Here is a 12282-nt window from a genome sequence, read left to right on the forward strand (position 1 = left end):
TTTTGTAGTCTCTCTATATAAATAAAAACTCGCTTAAAAATGGCAATAAAACTGCATTGCATTTTAGCCAACTTTTCAAACATATGTATGGTATAATCGGTAAACTTTATTAGTATAAATACATGTGTATAGCTCGGGTGTTTTGACATCATATTAGTTCACAGACTCATCAAAAATCGCATATCAACCCAAATAATCGTCAAAACGATTTGTAACTATTTACCAAAATCCAACCTTGACTTGGAATCAGACATGACATACACAGACCTTAAATGCTGTGTTTCACAACAGAGTTATTTTCTCTTTTCAACAATCCACCTCTGCCTCTCAGCCTCATAGAATGGAGACTGCTGAAACTCTGCCCATGTCATCTCTGCATTCATTCCCCGTGCCTGATACAGGGAGAGCACTTTAGCAGGACAGTAAATGTATTTGCCTGCCACTCCAGGGAAAGCAGTATGGATATGAGGTCTATTGGGTCCTTGTTTTAGTGGCTGGTGACAGAACCTGCACAGACGACCAGAGGATGGTCCACTAATGATTTCCTCTTGCCTCTCTCTTCAATCACCCTCTTCCTCTCTGCCCCCTCTGCTTAGAGGCCTCCAGCTCCCGCTGAAAGAAGGGAGTGTCTGCAAAATCTTCAAATGGCATTCTGGGGTTGGTCAGTCCCTCTGCAGAGTATGCTTCAAAGACTTTCCTGGAGCAGTAGAAGTATTTAACATCACCAGCCTGATAAAATAAATGCACCGAGGAGCCATCACCCAGGTAACGAGACTTTGGCTGACCACAAGCTAAACAGGATCTAATTTGTTTTTTTGGTGTCTGCTGCTGTTGTTGCAGGGCTGCCTGGTGCTTCTCTAGGATGTCTTTAACCATCTTCTCAACTGCTGCCTGTGTCAGAGGAATGTCTTTAGGAACATCTTTGAGGTGTTGACTTGTCTTGCAAAGAATGATTGTCTTTAATCCTTCTTGCCTCTTCAGATGGGTCCTGATGTAAATGACCTGATGGGGCTCTCCTGAAGGACACTTTGATTCTCCCAGGGGAAAAAAATGTTTTCTTCATGCTGACAGCCTGAGTAGTACCCATAGATATGAACAATTGAAATAAATAAATAAATAAAAGCATTTACATAGTTATGCATAATGTTTTGTAAACTAAAAATATGGCAATTGATTCTTTTAAAATGACTTGACAGGTTTCATGTTAGAGTAGAAGATCAATGACCCATATTTAATTATCCATCCATCCATCCATCTTCTACTGCTTACTCCTTCTTCACGGTCACGGGGAAGCTGGAGCCTATTGAAAAGATACACATCTACTCTAATATAATCTAACATAATATAATATAACCTAATCTAATATAATTGTGTGATCTGCTCACTTGTTACCAAAAGACCTTATTTTCATGTGTGTTTAATTACTGAACAACAACAGACACTGAACAATAGACAACAGAAACAATAGACAACAGAAATATCACTCGGCATACAAACGTATAATAATGTTTCTGAATTGACCCTATGTATATAGTTACAAACCATTCAAATGATATTCATAATATACCAATTTTTCTTTTGAGTAAATAATTGTACAGTTCACTTTACCTGTCGCCTTATTGTGCTTCTTTTCAGGTAAAATTACGAATGTTACCCTAACCCTAATCTGACGTCTCGGGGGCGGGGGGCAAACAAAAAGAGATGAAAGCCGAAAAAATAAAGCCGATGAAGTATTAACTGGTTGATAGGCAGCGGAGGCATTTCAAAATGTAGGTCTTCCAAAAAAAAAAAAAATCGGAACAGCACGATGGAATCAACATGTGGCCAAAAATATATTGCATCCGTAGTGATAAGAACTACCATTGAAAATGAACTGGAAAAGTTAAAGAAAGCTGCGCAGACGCAGTACATGTCAGTCTCCGTAGTGTAGTGGTTATCATGTTCGCCTCACAAGGTCCCCAGTTCGAAACCGGGCGGAAACACACGATCACCATTTCCCCCCCTCCGAGTTATGCTTAAATACGTTCAGTCTGAATTTGCTAATAACTTTGAATAACAAGAGACACTAAATCCTAACTATAAAGACAGCCACAAGGGAGGCACAGATCTTACACTTTATTTCATGATGAAATTTCCACCTTGCCAAAAGTCTCATTTCCCCCATAGCCTTTCATTTGGGCTTCATTAGATACATATCCGACCGTGACACTAAAGTAGGGTATGATGTAAAAAAAATGGTTTTAGCTTTTCAAAGTAGATCTACTTCACTATCTATAGTATACTGCTGGTCGCCATGGTTTCCGTGGAAAGGCCAGGCAAAGTCCTCCTCTGTCCACTCGGTGGCCATCTTGGCAACACTACCAGGCAGTTATTCTGAGTCCTAAAAGACCCTACTTAAAAGAGGACAGACCTATATTCCAGAAATGGATTGACAAGATGGCGTGAATAATGTGCGGTCTATGACTTAAAGGTGCAGTAGTCGATTTTTAAAAATTACTTGTACAAATAACCTGAAAGGTATGTTAATATATGATTTTTTAAATAAAAAAAACAACAAAAAAACAACAACAATGGGTTAAGCCATGACCTTAGCAAAAGTTTATAAAGTCAGTGAGAAAACGACTTCCGATCCGGAGTGCTTGTTTATGTTTGGATGTGCCTCCTGTTAATCATTTTATAGACATTATACTGTATAGGCCACCTAAGATCCTGTCGGCAGAGCTTTGCGAAAATAGTACTGTAGCTGCCATGTTGAGCTTGGTACACTGCCTCAGATCCTTCATATTTTCCAGCCACTGCAGTGGATCAGCTACCACAGGCACACACTAAGGCCTGGTTTACTCTTCCTCCTTTTACATGATGCCATTTCATTTGTCTTAATTTATGGATATGGTTTAGATTGCTGTCTTTCAAGGCAATCAATTGAAAACTGAGTTTCACCAAATTTGCACTGAATTCAAGTGAGACAGCTATGCTATTTATTGACAATGCAATTCTTATATAAAATTTAAATAATTCCAGGCACTTATATAATTCGAAGCCTGTAAGTCAAGGTTTACATTCTTGAGTCTTATTAGTCAGTCCATCCAGGAGTTTGTTTTTTTTTTGTGCAATTATTTTGGCCAAAAATGCTCGATTTTGGTGCGTCTTTATTCCAAATTTGCAGTGCAATTTGCGAAGCTTGTGCAGAAAATTACTTTAATTGGCGAAATTGCAATGCACAAAATTTATTTGCACGGTCTTTCGCAGAGATGTTTGTTGGTAAATGAGACCTTTTAGCTGTAGTCATGTTCGACACACGTCAATCAAAGAGGGCGTTGAGTGAACGTGTGTTCTGATGATATATGACATCTTGGCTCAAATCTGCGACAATTTTGAAAAACTGCAAGCTCCTTTTATTATTGCAGTTCAATTGATTTTGCATTAATTTCTGCGATCGCAAAATTGACTGATTAGGGAGTCTCAAATCTATCCACTTTTTTTTTTTTTTAATGAAAGCAACAGATTTACAAATAAAATCATTTGTATCCAGCTTCATAAATGAGGCCCAATGTGACTAAAAAGCATGTTTCCTGAGGTAATGGTACAACATTTGTTCAGTGAATACTTTCATTAACATGCCACACCTGATACCATTAAAACACATGAATCGCAATAACATTTAGTTGAAAAGCAAAACTTTTTGCAAAACAAGAGACAACAAAATCATCCAACTGTTTTATTCTTATAATATAATCTTCTCCAGAAAAAAAAGGCAACAAAAACACAGACTCATTCCAGTGCAGCACATTGAAACCAACCAGCAACTCTTAATTACACTACAATCCACCAATAATTACTTAATTGGCCCTTAATTAGATTTTGACATATGACCCGTGCAGCAGGAAGTGAAAAGAAAAAACGTAATTGTCTGGACTTAGAGTGCAGAGAGGTGATCCACCGCCAGAGCACCAAGGGTTCAAGTGTGCGCTTCCATTTCAGATCAGATAAGACACGTTACTGTGATGTACACGGGAGTGTGGAGGCTGAGAATGTGAACCACAGTAAGATGAATGAATATTCAAATTTCACTATGGCTCTACTAAAATGTGCGTAGTACTTCAGTCTCAGTTACCCATCACTAAGCGTGCTGTACATTCAGTGTCAAAACCACCAATCTACCTCTGTTCAAAAACGGTAATTTGGAACTGGAAGAAAAAGAAAAAAAATAAATCAAGTAAAAGGGGGGGGGGCTGGGGATTAGAGCGTGTTGAGACAGTTGCTGGTTTGAGTTTGTAGTATAAGAATCACCAGCAAACACTGTTCAGTTCAATAATTACATAAATGTCCTTCCTCCATCACTATACTGTTTAAACAGAAAACGACTTGAGGAGCAAGGAGAAACCACAAAACTGGAAACAAAACAAAATCGCCACAAATAAAAGATGACAACAAAATACAGGTGGGGTGGGGGGTGATGTAGGGACAGAAAACCCAAACCAAGGAAGCACCTCCCACTAAAAATAATAAAAAATAAAAATAAATTCAAGGTGGCCCTCAAAACATCTATACACACACACACACACACACACACACACACACACACACACACACACACACACACACACACACAGACCAGCCTCCCCACCAAGCTGTGCTAACCATCCTGCATCATTTACAGTCTTTAAACTCTTCAGTGTCCACGCTTCTGATGGCGCCACTTTGTCCATCTTCTCCTAATGCACATATGGGCTACAGCTCTCACATCTGCCACAATTCGGTATTAGCTTCATCCCCAAATCATGTTTCTATGCTCACAGCTTAAGCTCGTTGGCAATCTTGGAGGCGATGTTCTTGAAGGCGATGGAGCTGCCCGAGATTCGTTTGAAGCGCACGCCGTTGAGGGAGAGGCGGGGCAGCTTGCACACCTCCATCTCCCACTGAACGAAGTCATCACGTGAAGGATTCCCTGAGTTGCAGAGCAGCATGAAGCGCTCGCGCAGCTCATAATCGCAGCTGTTGGAGTCCAGAACTTTCCGGATCTCCTTCATCATCTCGTTGGGCTCCATGGACGAAGTGGTCTTCATGCTCCACGTGAAGCGCAGTGAACGTGGCTTGATGTCCTTGGAGGACTGGGTGGACGAGGGTGTGCTGGACACAGGAGAGGAGGATGACACAGAGTCCCTGTTCTCATCCCCCGCTGATCCCTGGGTGCCTTTCTCCAGCTTTTCTGCAGTGCTCAACATGGGTCTTGGGCAGAGGTGATGAGAGGAGACAAACAAAGGAGAAGGTGAACAAAAGGAGGATAAATTATTAAAGACACAGTAAACATAATGCTCATTTAGGACTGCACAATCTTATCCACTGAAGCAACGCTCACATACTTATAAGAACACAGACATTTCCATCTGAATTGTACATAGGGAAACATGATTAACTCAAAAATAAAATGTGACATTATGATGGGGAGCTACAATGCAGTCAAACCACTTTGGCATCCTTTTAACAAAAATCAATTTGAGTAAAAAAAAAAAAAAATGTATTCACTAAAATCCTTGAATTGACTAGTACTAATGCTGATCTACTGGTGGTTAGCTGGGTGAAATCTAACAATCAAGGTTAAGAACTCTGCAAGTCTATAGATCCAAGTGATTCTCTTCATAGGGACACACTGTCAAGCTTCAATTCTTGTTCATTAAAATGTTAGAAATTATTCATTAATTCTTAGAGACAAATTAAGAGTTATAACCAATTACATTCAATGTATTGATCATGTTTAAACATTGTAATGATCATTACTTAATTGTTGTCCTCACCTGCTGGCCTCATCTCGACCCTCTCCCTCATACGGACTCCTCAAAGAAAACCGGCACAAGTTTAGTCTATTAATCACTTTTTTCATGCTCTTGTTACTGGCCATTAAACAGAACTAACACCTGTATTACTACCTCTGGCTACAGGTTCCTGATACGAGTTTAGATTCTTCAAATAATAACAGTATTGGAATAATATTAAAGTACCTCTGAACTAAAAACAAAAAATATATATATATTAAATGGTTAAGACTCCATTAACACTGACTATGTTCCATCATAGAGTTTGGTATTTGGATAAACTTTGTAAAATTAATTATTAGTTAAAAATAAATAAATAAACTTGCATGAAAAAAAAAAAAGGTCTGAATGGAGTTGCATACAAGTTTAATTTGGGAGGTCATAAAGTGACTCAGCTAATGTTAGTGATAAACAAAACTGTGGTCATCATTAATATTTATTATTTTATTTATAGCCGACCCTTGGGGGAAATATTTTTAAAAATAGGTATATATATATATATATATATATATATATATATATAAAAATAAACAAGGTTCGTACAGATGCTTCATAATGAAATTCCAGGACTTTCAAAGACTTTCATGCACTATTTGTTTTCAAGGACTATACAAGAGATGTCATACATATTCTTTATTTCTTCTTTTTAAATTATTATAATTATTATTAATAATAATAATAAATCAATTTTTATATGGCACCTTTTGCAGCCATGCTGGACAAAATGTGCATTTCCCAGTCATTGCTTCATCTTCACCATAATGTTAATGTACAGGGTGTCCCAAAAGTTTCCACACACAGGAGTTTCATTTTTTTTTTTTCCCAGATAGCATTTAAGACTACCTTTGACAAAAGAAGAATGTATTGAAATCATTCTCAGGCGGGAAGTTGTTGCAAGGTTGAGATGGACTTTAACAGGAAACATGGCAAGCACATCACACACGACACTGTTGCCAAACTAGTAGCCAGAGTTGGGAGAGACGACTCCATGTGTGTTTACAAAGAAATGGCAATCATGTAGAGGATGTTTTGTTTAAAAAATTATTTTTGTTAAATTTCCCTAAAAAAAAATTTTTTTTTAAATTATTTCCCCTATGTATGGAGACTTTTGGGACTCCTTGTACTCCAGGTGAGTAACAGGAGAACTGTTGCCAGCAGCTTTCAATGCAAAGTCGCTAAATGTGACTAGATGATGTCATGCGCTAATTAGCATATCCATTACATCATCGTGTCGCAAAAGAGCTGTCTCTTAAAATGAATGAGTGAATAGCGGGAGGAGGGGGAGGGGCTGCAGCAGGGAGTCATATTGAGTGAAAGGATTGTTTCTTTCAAAAATAAACACTAAAGTTATTTAGCAATTTCGTATTTATTTACTTTTTATAATTCAAGCACTTTTTAAAGCACCACTAGATTAAAAAATGGCTATTTTCAAGGTTTTGCAGTACTTAAATTTCAAAAAGCCAAATTCAAGCACCTGGTACAGACCCTGTATAAATATATATGTTTTAAAATGACATTTTCAGGAGTACTTTAATATTAGACCCACACTGAGTATAACCATACAATTTTAATAGGTTACCAGGCTAATCTTACATTAACAAGAACTAATGTACTAAAAGCTTAGCATGGTCTAGACATTTGCTTCAACAGTGATTTCAATAAGCATTAGCAGTCTTGGGAGTAAAGAGAATAAAAGGGCAATAAACAGATCAGCACAAAAACAGACTTCAAGTGGTGAACCACTTCCATTTCCTCACTGCAGAGAACGGGGAAGCGCAAGCCAGAAAACATTGCTGCAACAGTCCCTCCACCACATACATCGTAGAGCCTCCTCTCTCAAACCCTCCAACCTTCAAGGAGTAGCACACACCCCTTTACTCACTTTACACACACACACACACACACAGTACATTTCTGTAAAATTCGACATCTAGTGTTTATTAGTACAAACACATTTTAAGCACTAATTTTTGAGCAATTAACCAAGAACTAAAACTTAAGCTAGGATGTTTAAAAAAAAATCAGTTAAGAGATTCCGACTTGTAAAAAGCGTTCAGGTATTTGTAGAACTTGTCATTATAACTGCTGCAACGTCATGCGGAAACACTCAAAATGGCAGCAGATTTAGCAGTAAAATGTAGTTAGGTCGTTGTTTTGTAATATTCATGTAATAATTCATATAATTGACTATTACTAATGTCTTAATGCAAGATTAATCAGAAAATAAATGAAATACATACATACATGTACAATACATACATGTAATTATGTATTTTGCAGATCGTCTCGCACGGATTCATTTTGGAGTACAGAACCCAATGTTGTCAACTAGTAATTATGGTAATTCCGACATGGCTTTAACACAGCATTTGTTCCTAGTAAAAACTCACTCATTAGAACATTAATTTGTAAATTATTATTATTATACCAAAGCACTGTTGAATTCTCAAATCTGACTGGTCAGAATTCATTCCAATCGCAGGTTTATACTAACGAGTCTCATCTTCAGACTAGAGAACGTTTTGCTTTGCGGTTTCTCTAAGGCCTCGTTCACACCCTGACATTAACGTGCATCCTGGGTGACAAGATCAGAAGTCATAGCCGAGACTCAACTGGACTTATGAACGCGTCTTGACTGACCACTTGTATTTCATACAGTGTTTCCTCTGGAGAATTGCTGTCATGTACATTTATAACATCAGCCAATTTATTTTCAGGCAGAAGTGTCCTACGAATCGTATCTCGTACCTTTACAGACAGTCTCAAACATTTGAATCATGTGGTTTTAAAAATAAATGCAACAAGTTGAGCTAAGAAAAGCTGCTGAATTCATGCCTGCTGATATAGCTTCACCTTTATCCATTAACCTAGCGGCAGTGAGGTAATTTCCAAACTGTCTTGTAATGATTACGTATTTTCCGGCTAGGGCAATGAAGCAGTCGATTAGTTGGTCCTTTGATGCTGTCTGGGAGAGAATGAGACGCATTCATGTTTACACTACAAATGTGACGTTTGAGTGAACTTAAGTGCGTCACTTAGAGTGACCACTGTGAGCCGATCACCCAGGACGTCCTGCATGTTAATGCCACGAGTGAACTTCTTAACTTGAAGAGAGAGAAAAGTGAAGGAACAGTTTCTAGCTGCTATAATGTAAGTAATAACAGGAACTAACTTGTTTTGTGGACATTCGTCAACATTAAACATAACCATAAACCGATAAAAGTATGATGTGTCCTCGTTTAATAAAAAAAAAAAATGTTAGTGTTGGCAATTTGTTATGGTGTAAGAGACAAACACAGCAGGATGTGCTGTTCTGGGGTTGGGGGGGGGGGGGGGGGGCAGGGCAACTTTGGGGTGGTCATGACCCTCCACTTCGCATCATGTCGCATAACACCACCCCATCGTTGATTAATTTCCTATAATAGCATGAACCAAAGTGTTTTATTCCTTACATATAAACTGCACTGCTTCCCCAAACAGGGCTATGCAATAATTTGGGTTGTTCCACTTGAGGCTTGCATTTGTTGTTCTTATTTAGAAATATCATGAGTGGAACCATAGAAAGCCTTCCGATTTATACCATTACGTTATAGCCAAAAATCTAATTTCATTCACAGTGTCTTGCAAACCCTGTATAGAAAGAAATGAATATTAATATGCATAACATCACATCCCTTCAATACATTAATTTTTCCTAAAGGTGTGAATTCCTTACTGGCAGCCGTATAAGGAACTGTAGTGAGGTGCGTGCATACAAACTCCGAGAGGCTGAGAAGGCGAATACACCGAGGGCAGACAAGACGAGGCCAGAAGACAGACAAAAGCAGCACATCAGCTCCTATACAGGTGGTTTAGTTTAGCCATTAGGACAACTTCAGTAATAGACACAGAACTAGTTTTGTCAGGTTTCAGAGTGTTTTCATCTGAAGCATGTGTGACTTTGAGGAGTCGGTCATTGTAGTTACTTAACTGCATTGTAGGAGATTTGCATGAAAACAGCACAGACTATGGCACAGGGAGACCTATTCACGAGGTCTGAGGCACAACAAACACTGACTGGAGTCAACAGCCCCAACAAAAGGGTGAGATGTGAATGGAAAAGGGATCAGAGTTATTCACTGAGGGAGGAGAAGCGAAGGGAGGAGGAGAAGACTGGAGAAGGAGCGAGCTGGACAATGGACGCAGGGTATTAGTAAAAGGCAAAACCGTAGAGAGATGTATGAAATATTCACAAAAAAAAAAAAAAACATCCCTTGCATTGAAAGACCACAGAAGGAAAAAAAGAGCACAAAAAAGTTTTTGCGATGATTCAAGGGTTTTGGTATTGCCTACCTTCTGGGGAATCTGAATGAGAGATTTCTACAAGGGAAAAAAAAAAAAAGATGGGGAAGAAAAAAAAAGTGTGTTCTCAAATGTGAAGAAAAAACATAGGAAATCTGCAACAAAAAAGTATTAAGTAAGACATAAAATCCCAGGTGGCCTGTCAGGTGAACGGAGAGCTGCCGTGAGAGGAATGAAGGGTTAACTGGACGTAGGGCACAGAACAGGGGTCGCATTAAGCAATTATGTTATTATAGCTGGAATTTTGTAGTAGTTATGAAAAATGGATTTATCTTAAACATTGGGTGTTTTTGGGGATCACAAAGATTAATGAGATTTGGGGGGGGGGGGGGGGGGGGGATTGGGGGTCCATGAGCATGATTAGATCCATTATGGCATTTCTCACAGTGAAACCCATCCCTGCTCCAAGAGCCCATCATTACGAGGAACCAGTTCATAGCCACAGATATCTGTGCCACTCCAAACCAGCTTGTCCTGAAAGAAGGGAGTAACTGCAAAGTCAACAGGCCAAAATGGGTGAACTCTGATCGGATATCCTCGCATCCCACAATAATGATCTGGCAAATTTTAAAGAAGCACTTGGTAAAACGTCTTGAAAGAATTCAGCCAGCATTTCTTCTTAATACCTGGACAAAGTGAGCGAGTACTGATGACTTTGGAATAAGGTGATAAAGACCTCCATTGCTGACAATCATGCCCTGCTTCAATACTGGGTTTAAGACACCCTTGTCCTTGGTCTACACTGAAACACAGCTGTGTCTACCATTCTTTATATAGATGTGAAAAGGAAATTCTACTCATGAAGCCTACATGTCTTCACTTGAGGTATCAGAGTTATGCAAGGGCCCTCAAGAAGATGTTGAGGATTCTACCAAGGAACTGCATTAATACAGGGCTTCAGAGTTATAGTGAGAGAAGCCTAACACAAACCTAAACCTGAACTGAACATTCTGATGGATTTTAATGGAAAAATGAAATGTGTTTTGGGAAAACCCACAGATTGTCTGCTTTTCCTGAAAGTTGTTTATGATTTGTCTAGTAAATCCTAGGCAGACAAGTGTCTTTAAAAGCCTCCAACTCCAACTGATTAGTATCAGTGGCTAAATTAAGGATAATCTAACAATCCAGTGTTCTAGAAAGTTAAGCATACATTACCAAGAACCACCTACATCCACAGGAAAAGGCAATTTGAGTAATGGATGACCAACAACAGACCTATTCCAGTAGCCTATCAGCAAACATACAAGTTTCTCTCGTATCTTCACTCAACACCAACTACATTTGAAGCCCAGGGAGTGGCAGGGGACAAAACTGTCCATGCTCTCTTGGTGGGAGAGACGTCATAGTGTCTTCCCTGTCAATCACCGCAACACTAGCCAATCACTGGCATATGTGAACTCATGTAAGAGGAAGAGGGCAGATGGTGCTTTCCTCAGAGTGTGTTGCACCGCCTTGCGGTGCAGCATAAGTAGCTGTTGGAAAAGACATACTTGGATGGCGTCACGTGTCTCTGAGGAAGCACGTTAGCCTTCACCATACCCAGTTTGTAGCCGTCGTATGATGGGGAGAGCTCGTTTGAGGGTGGGAATTGGCAGGTGACCAAATTTGGGGGAAAGAGTATAAAACATTAACATACATGGAAGTGCTGAGAGCCAATCAGATTACCTTCAAGATCCTAAGACGCTCTGTGTGAGGCTGGTAGGTTTTGACATTTAGAAAACGGCAACATTAAAAGACAACTGTTCGGCTCTTAAACAGCATCCTAAAGGTTTGCTGACTCCCTAAACCCATACCAGCTCCCATAGCTTGTCAGAGGAAATGAGCTTTGTGTCCTGATTGCGGACAAGGACAGCAATATAGCCACTGAAGGTCTTGCTGCCCTCTCCTGACTTATTTATTTATTCTAACTGCGTAAAGCGCCTGTGGAGATTCCCTGACAACTCTTCCTGTCAACAGCCTGCAACTTCCTCATTCCTCTGGGAGAAAAATCCCAAAGCATTAAACTAAACATTGAACCTGCTTTACCTTCTGTGCCAAAAGGCACTCGTATGGTTCAGTTGATAGCCAATTCTACTAAAGGAGGCATTTACTTCCTTATCCCAAATTTGCTCAACTAGCTCATTTTGTC

General features: G+C 39.2%; 1 protein-coding gene across 6 annotated transcripts in view; it reads right to left on the reverse strand.

Annotated features, from left to right (window-relative positions):
* Positions 1-3704: 3704 nt before the first annotated feature.
* Positions 3705-12282, reverse strand: part of mark2a (MAP/microtubule affinity-regulating kinase 2a) — a 41929-nt gene continuing 33351 nt past the window's right edge. For 2 of the 6 annotated variants that reach the window (XM_053648214.1, XM_053648211.1), the window contains exons 16-18: positions 10146-10172; positions 5796-5834; positions 3705-5229 (exon numbers count right to left, since the gene is read on the reverse strand). In XM_053648214.1, the coding sequence (XP_053504189.1) occupies positions 4794-5229; positions 5796-5834; positions 10146-10172 (502 nt within the window). In that variant the 3' untranslated portion in view covers positions 3705-4793. The remainder of the gene's footprint in view (positions 5230-5795; positions 5835-10145; positions 10173-12282) is intronic. The other 4 variants (XM_053648212.1, XM_053648213.1, XM_053648216.1 and 1 more) reach the window with 4 other exon arrangements.

The sequence above is a fragment of the Ictalurus furcatus genome, chromosome 18 (genome assembly GCF_023375685.1).
Source record: "Ictalurus furcatus strain D&B chromosome 18, Billie_1.0, whole genome shotgun sequence".
Lineage (NCBI taxonomy): Eukaryota > Metazoa > Chordata > Actinopteri > Siluriformes > Ictaluridae > Ictalurus > Ictalurus furcatus.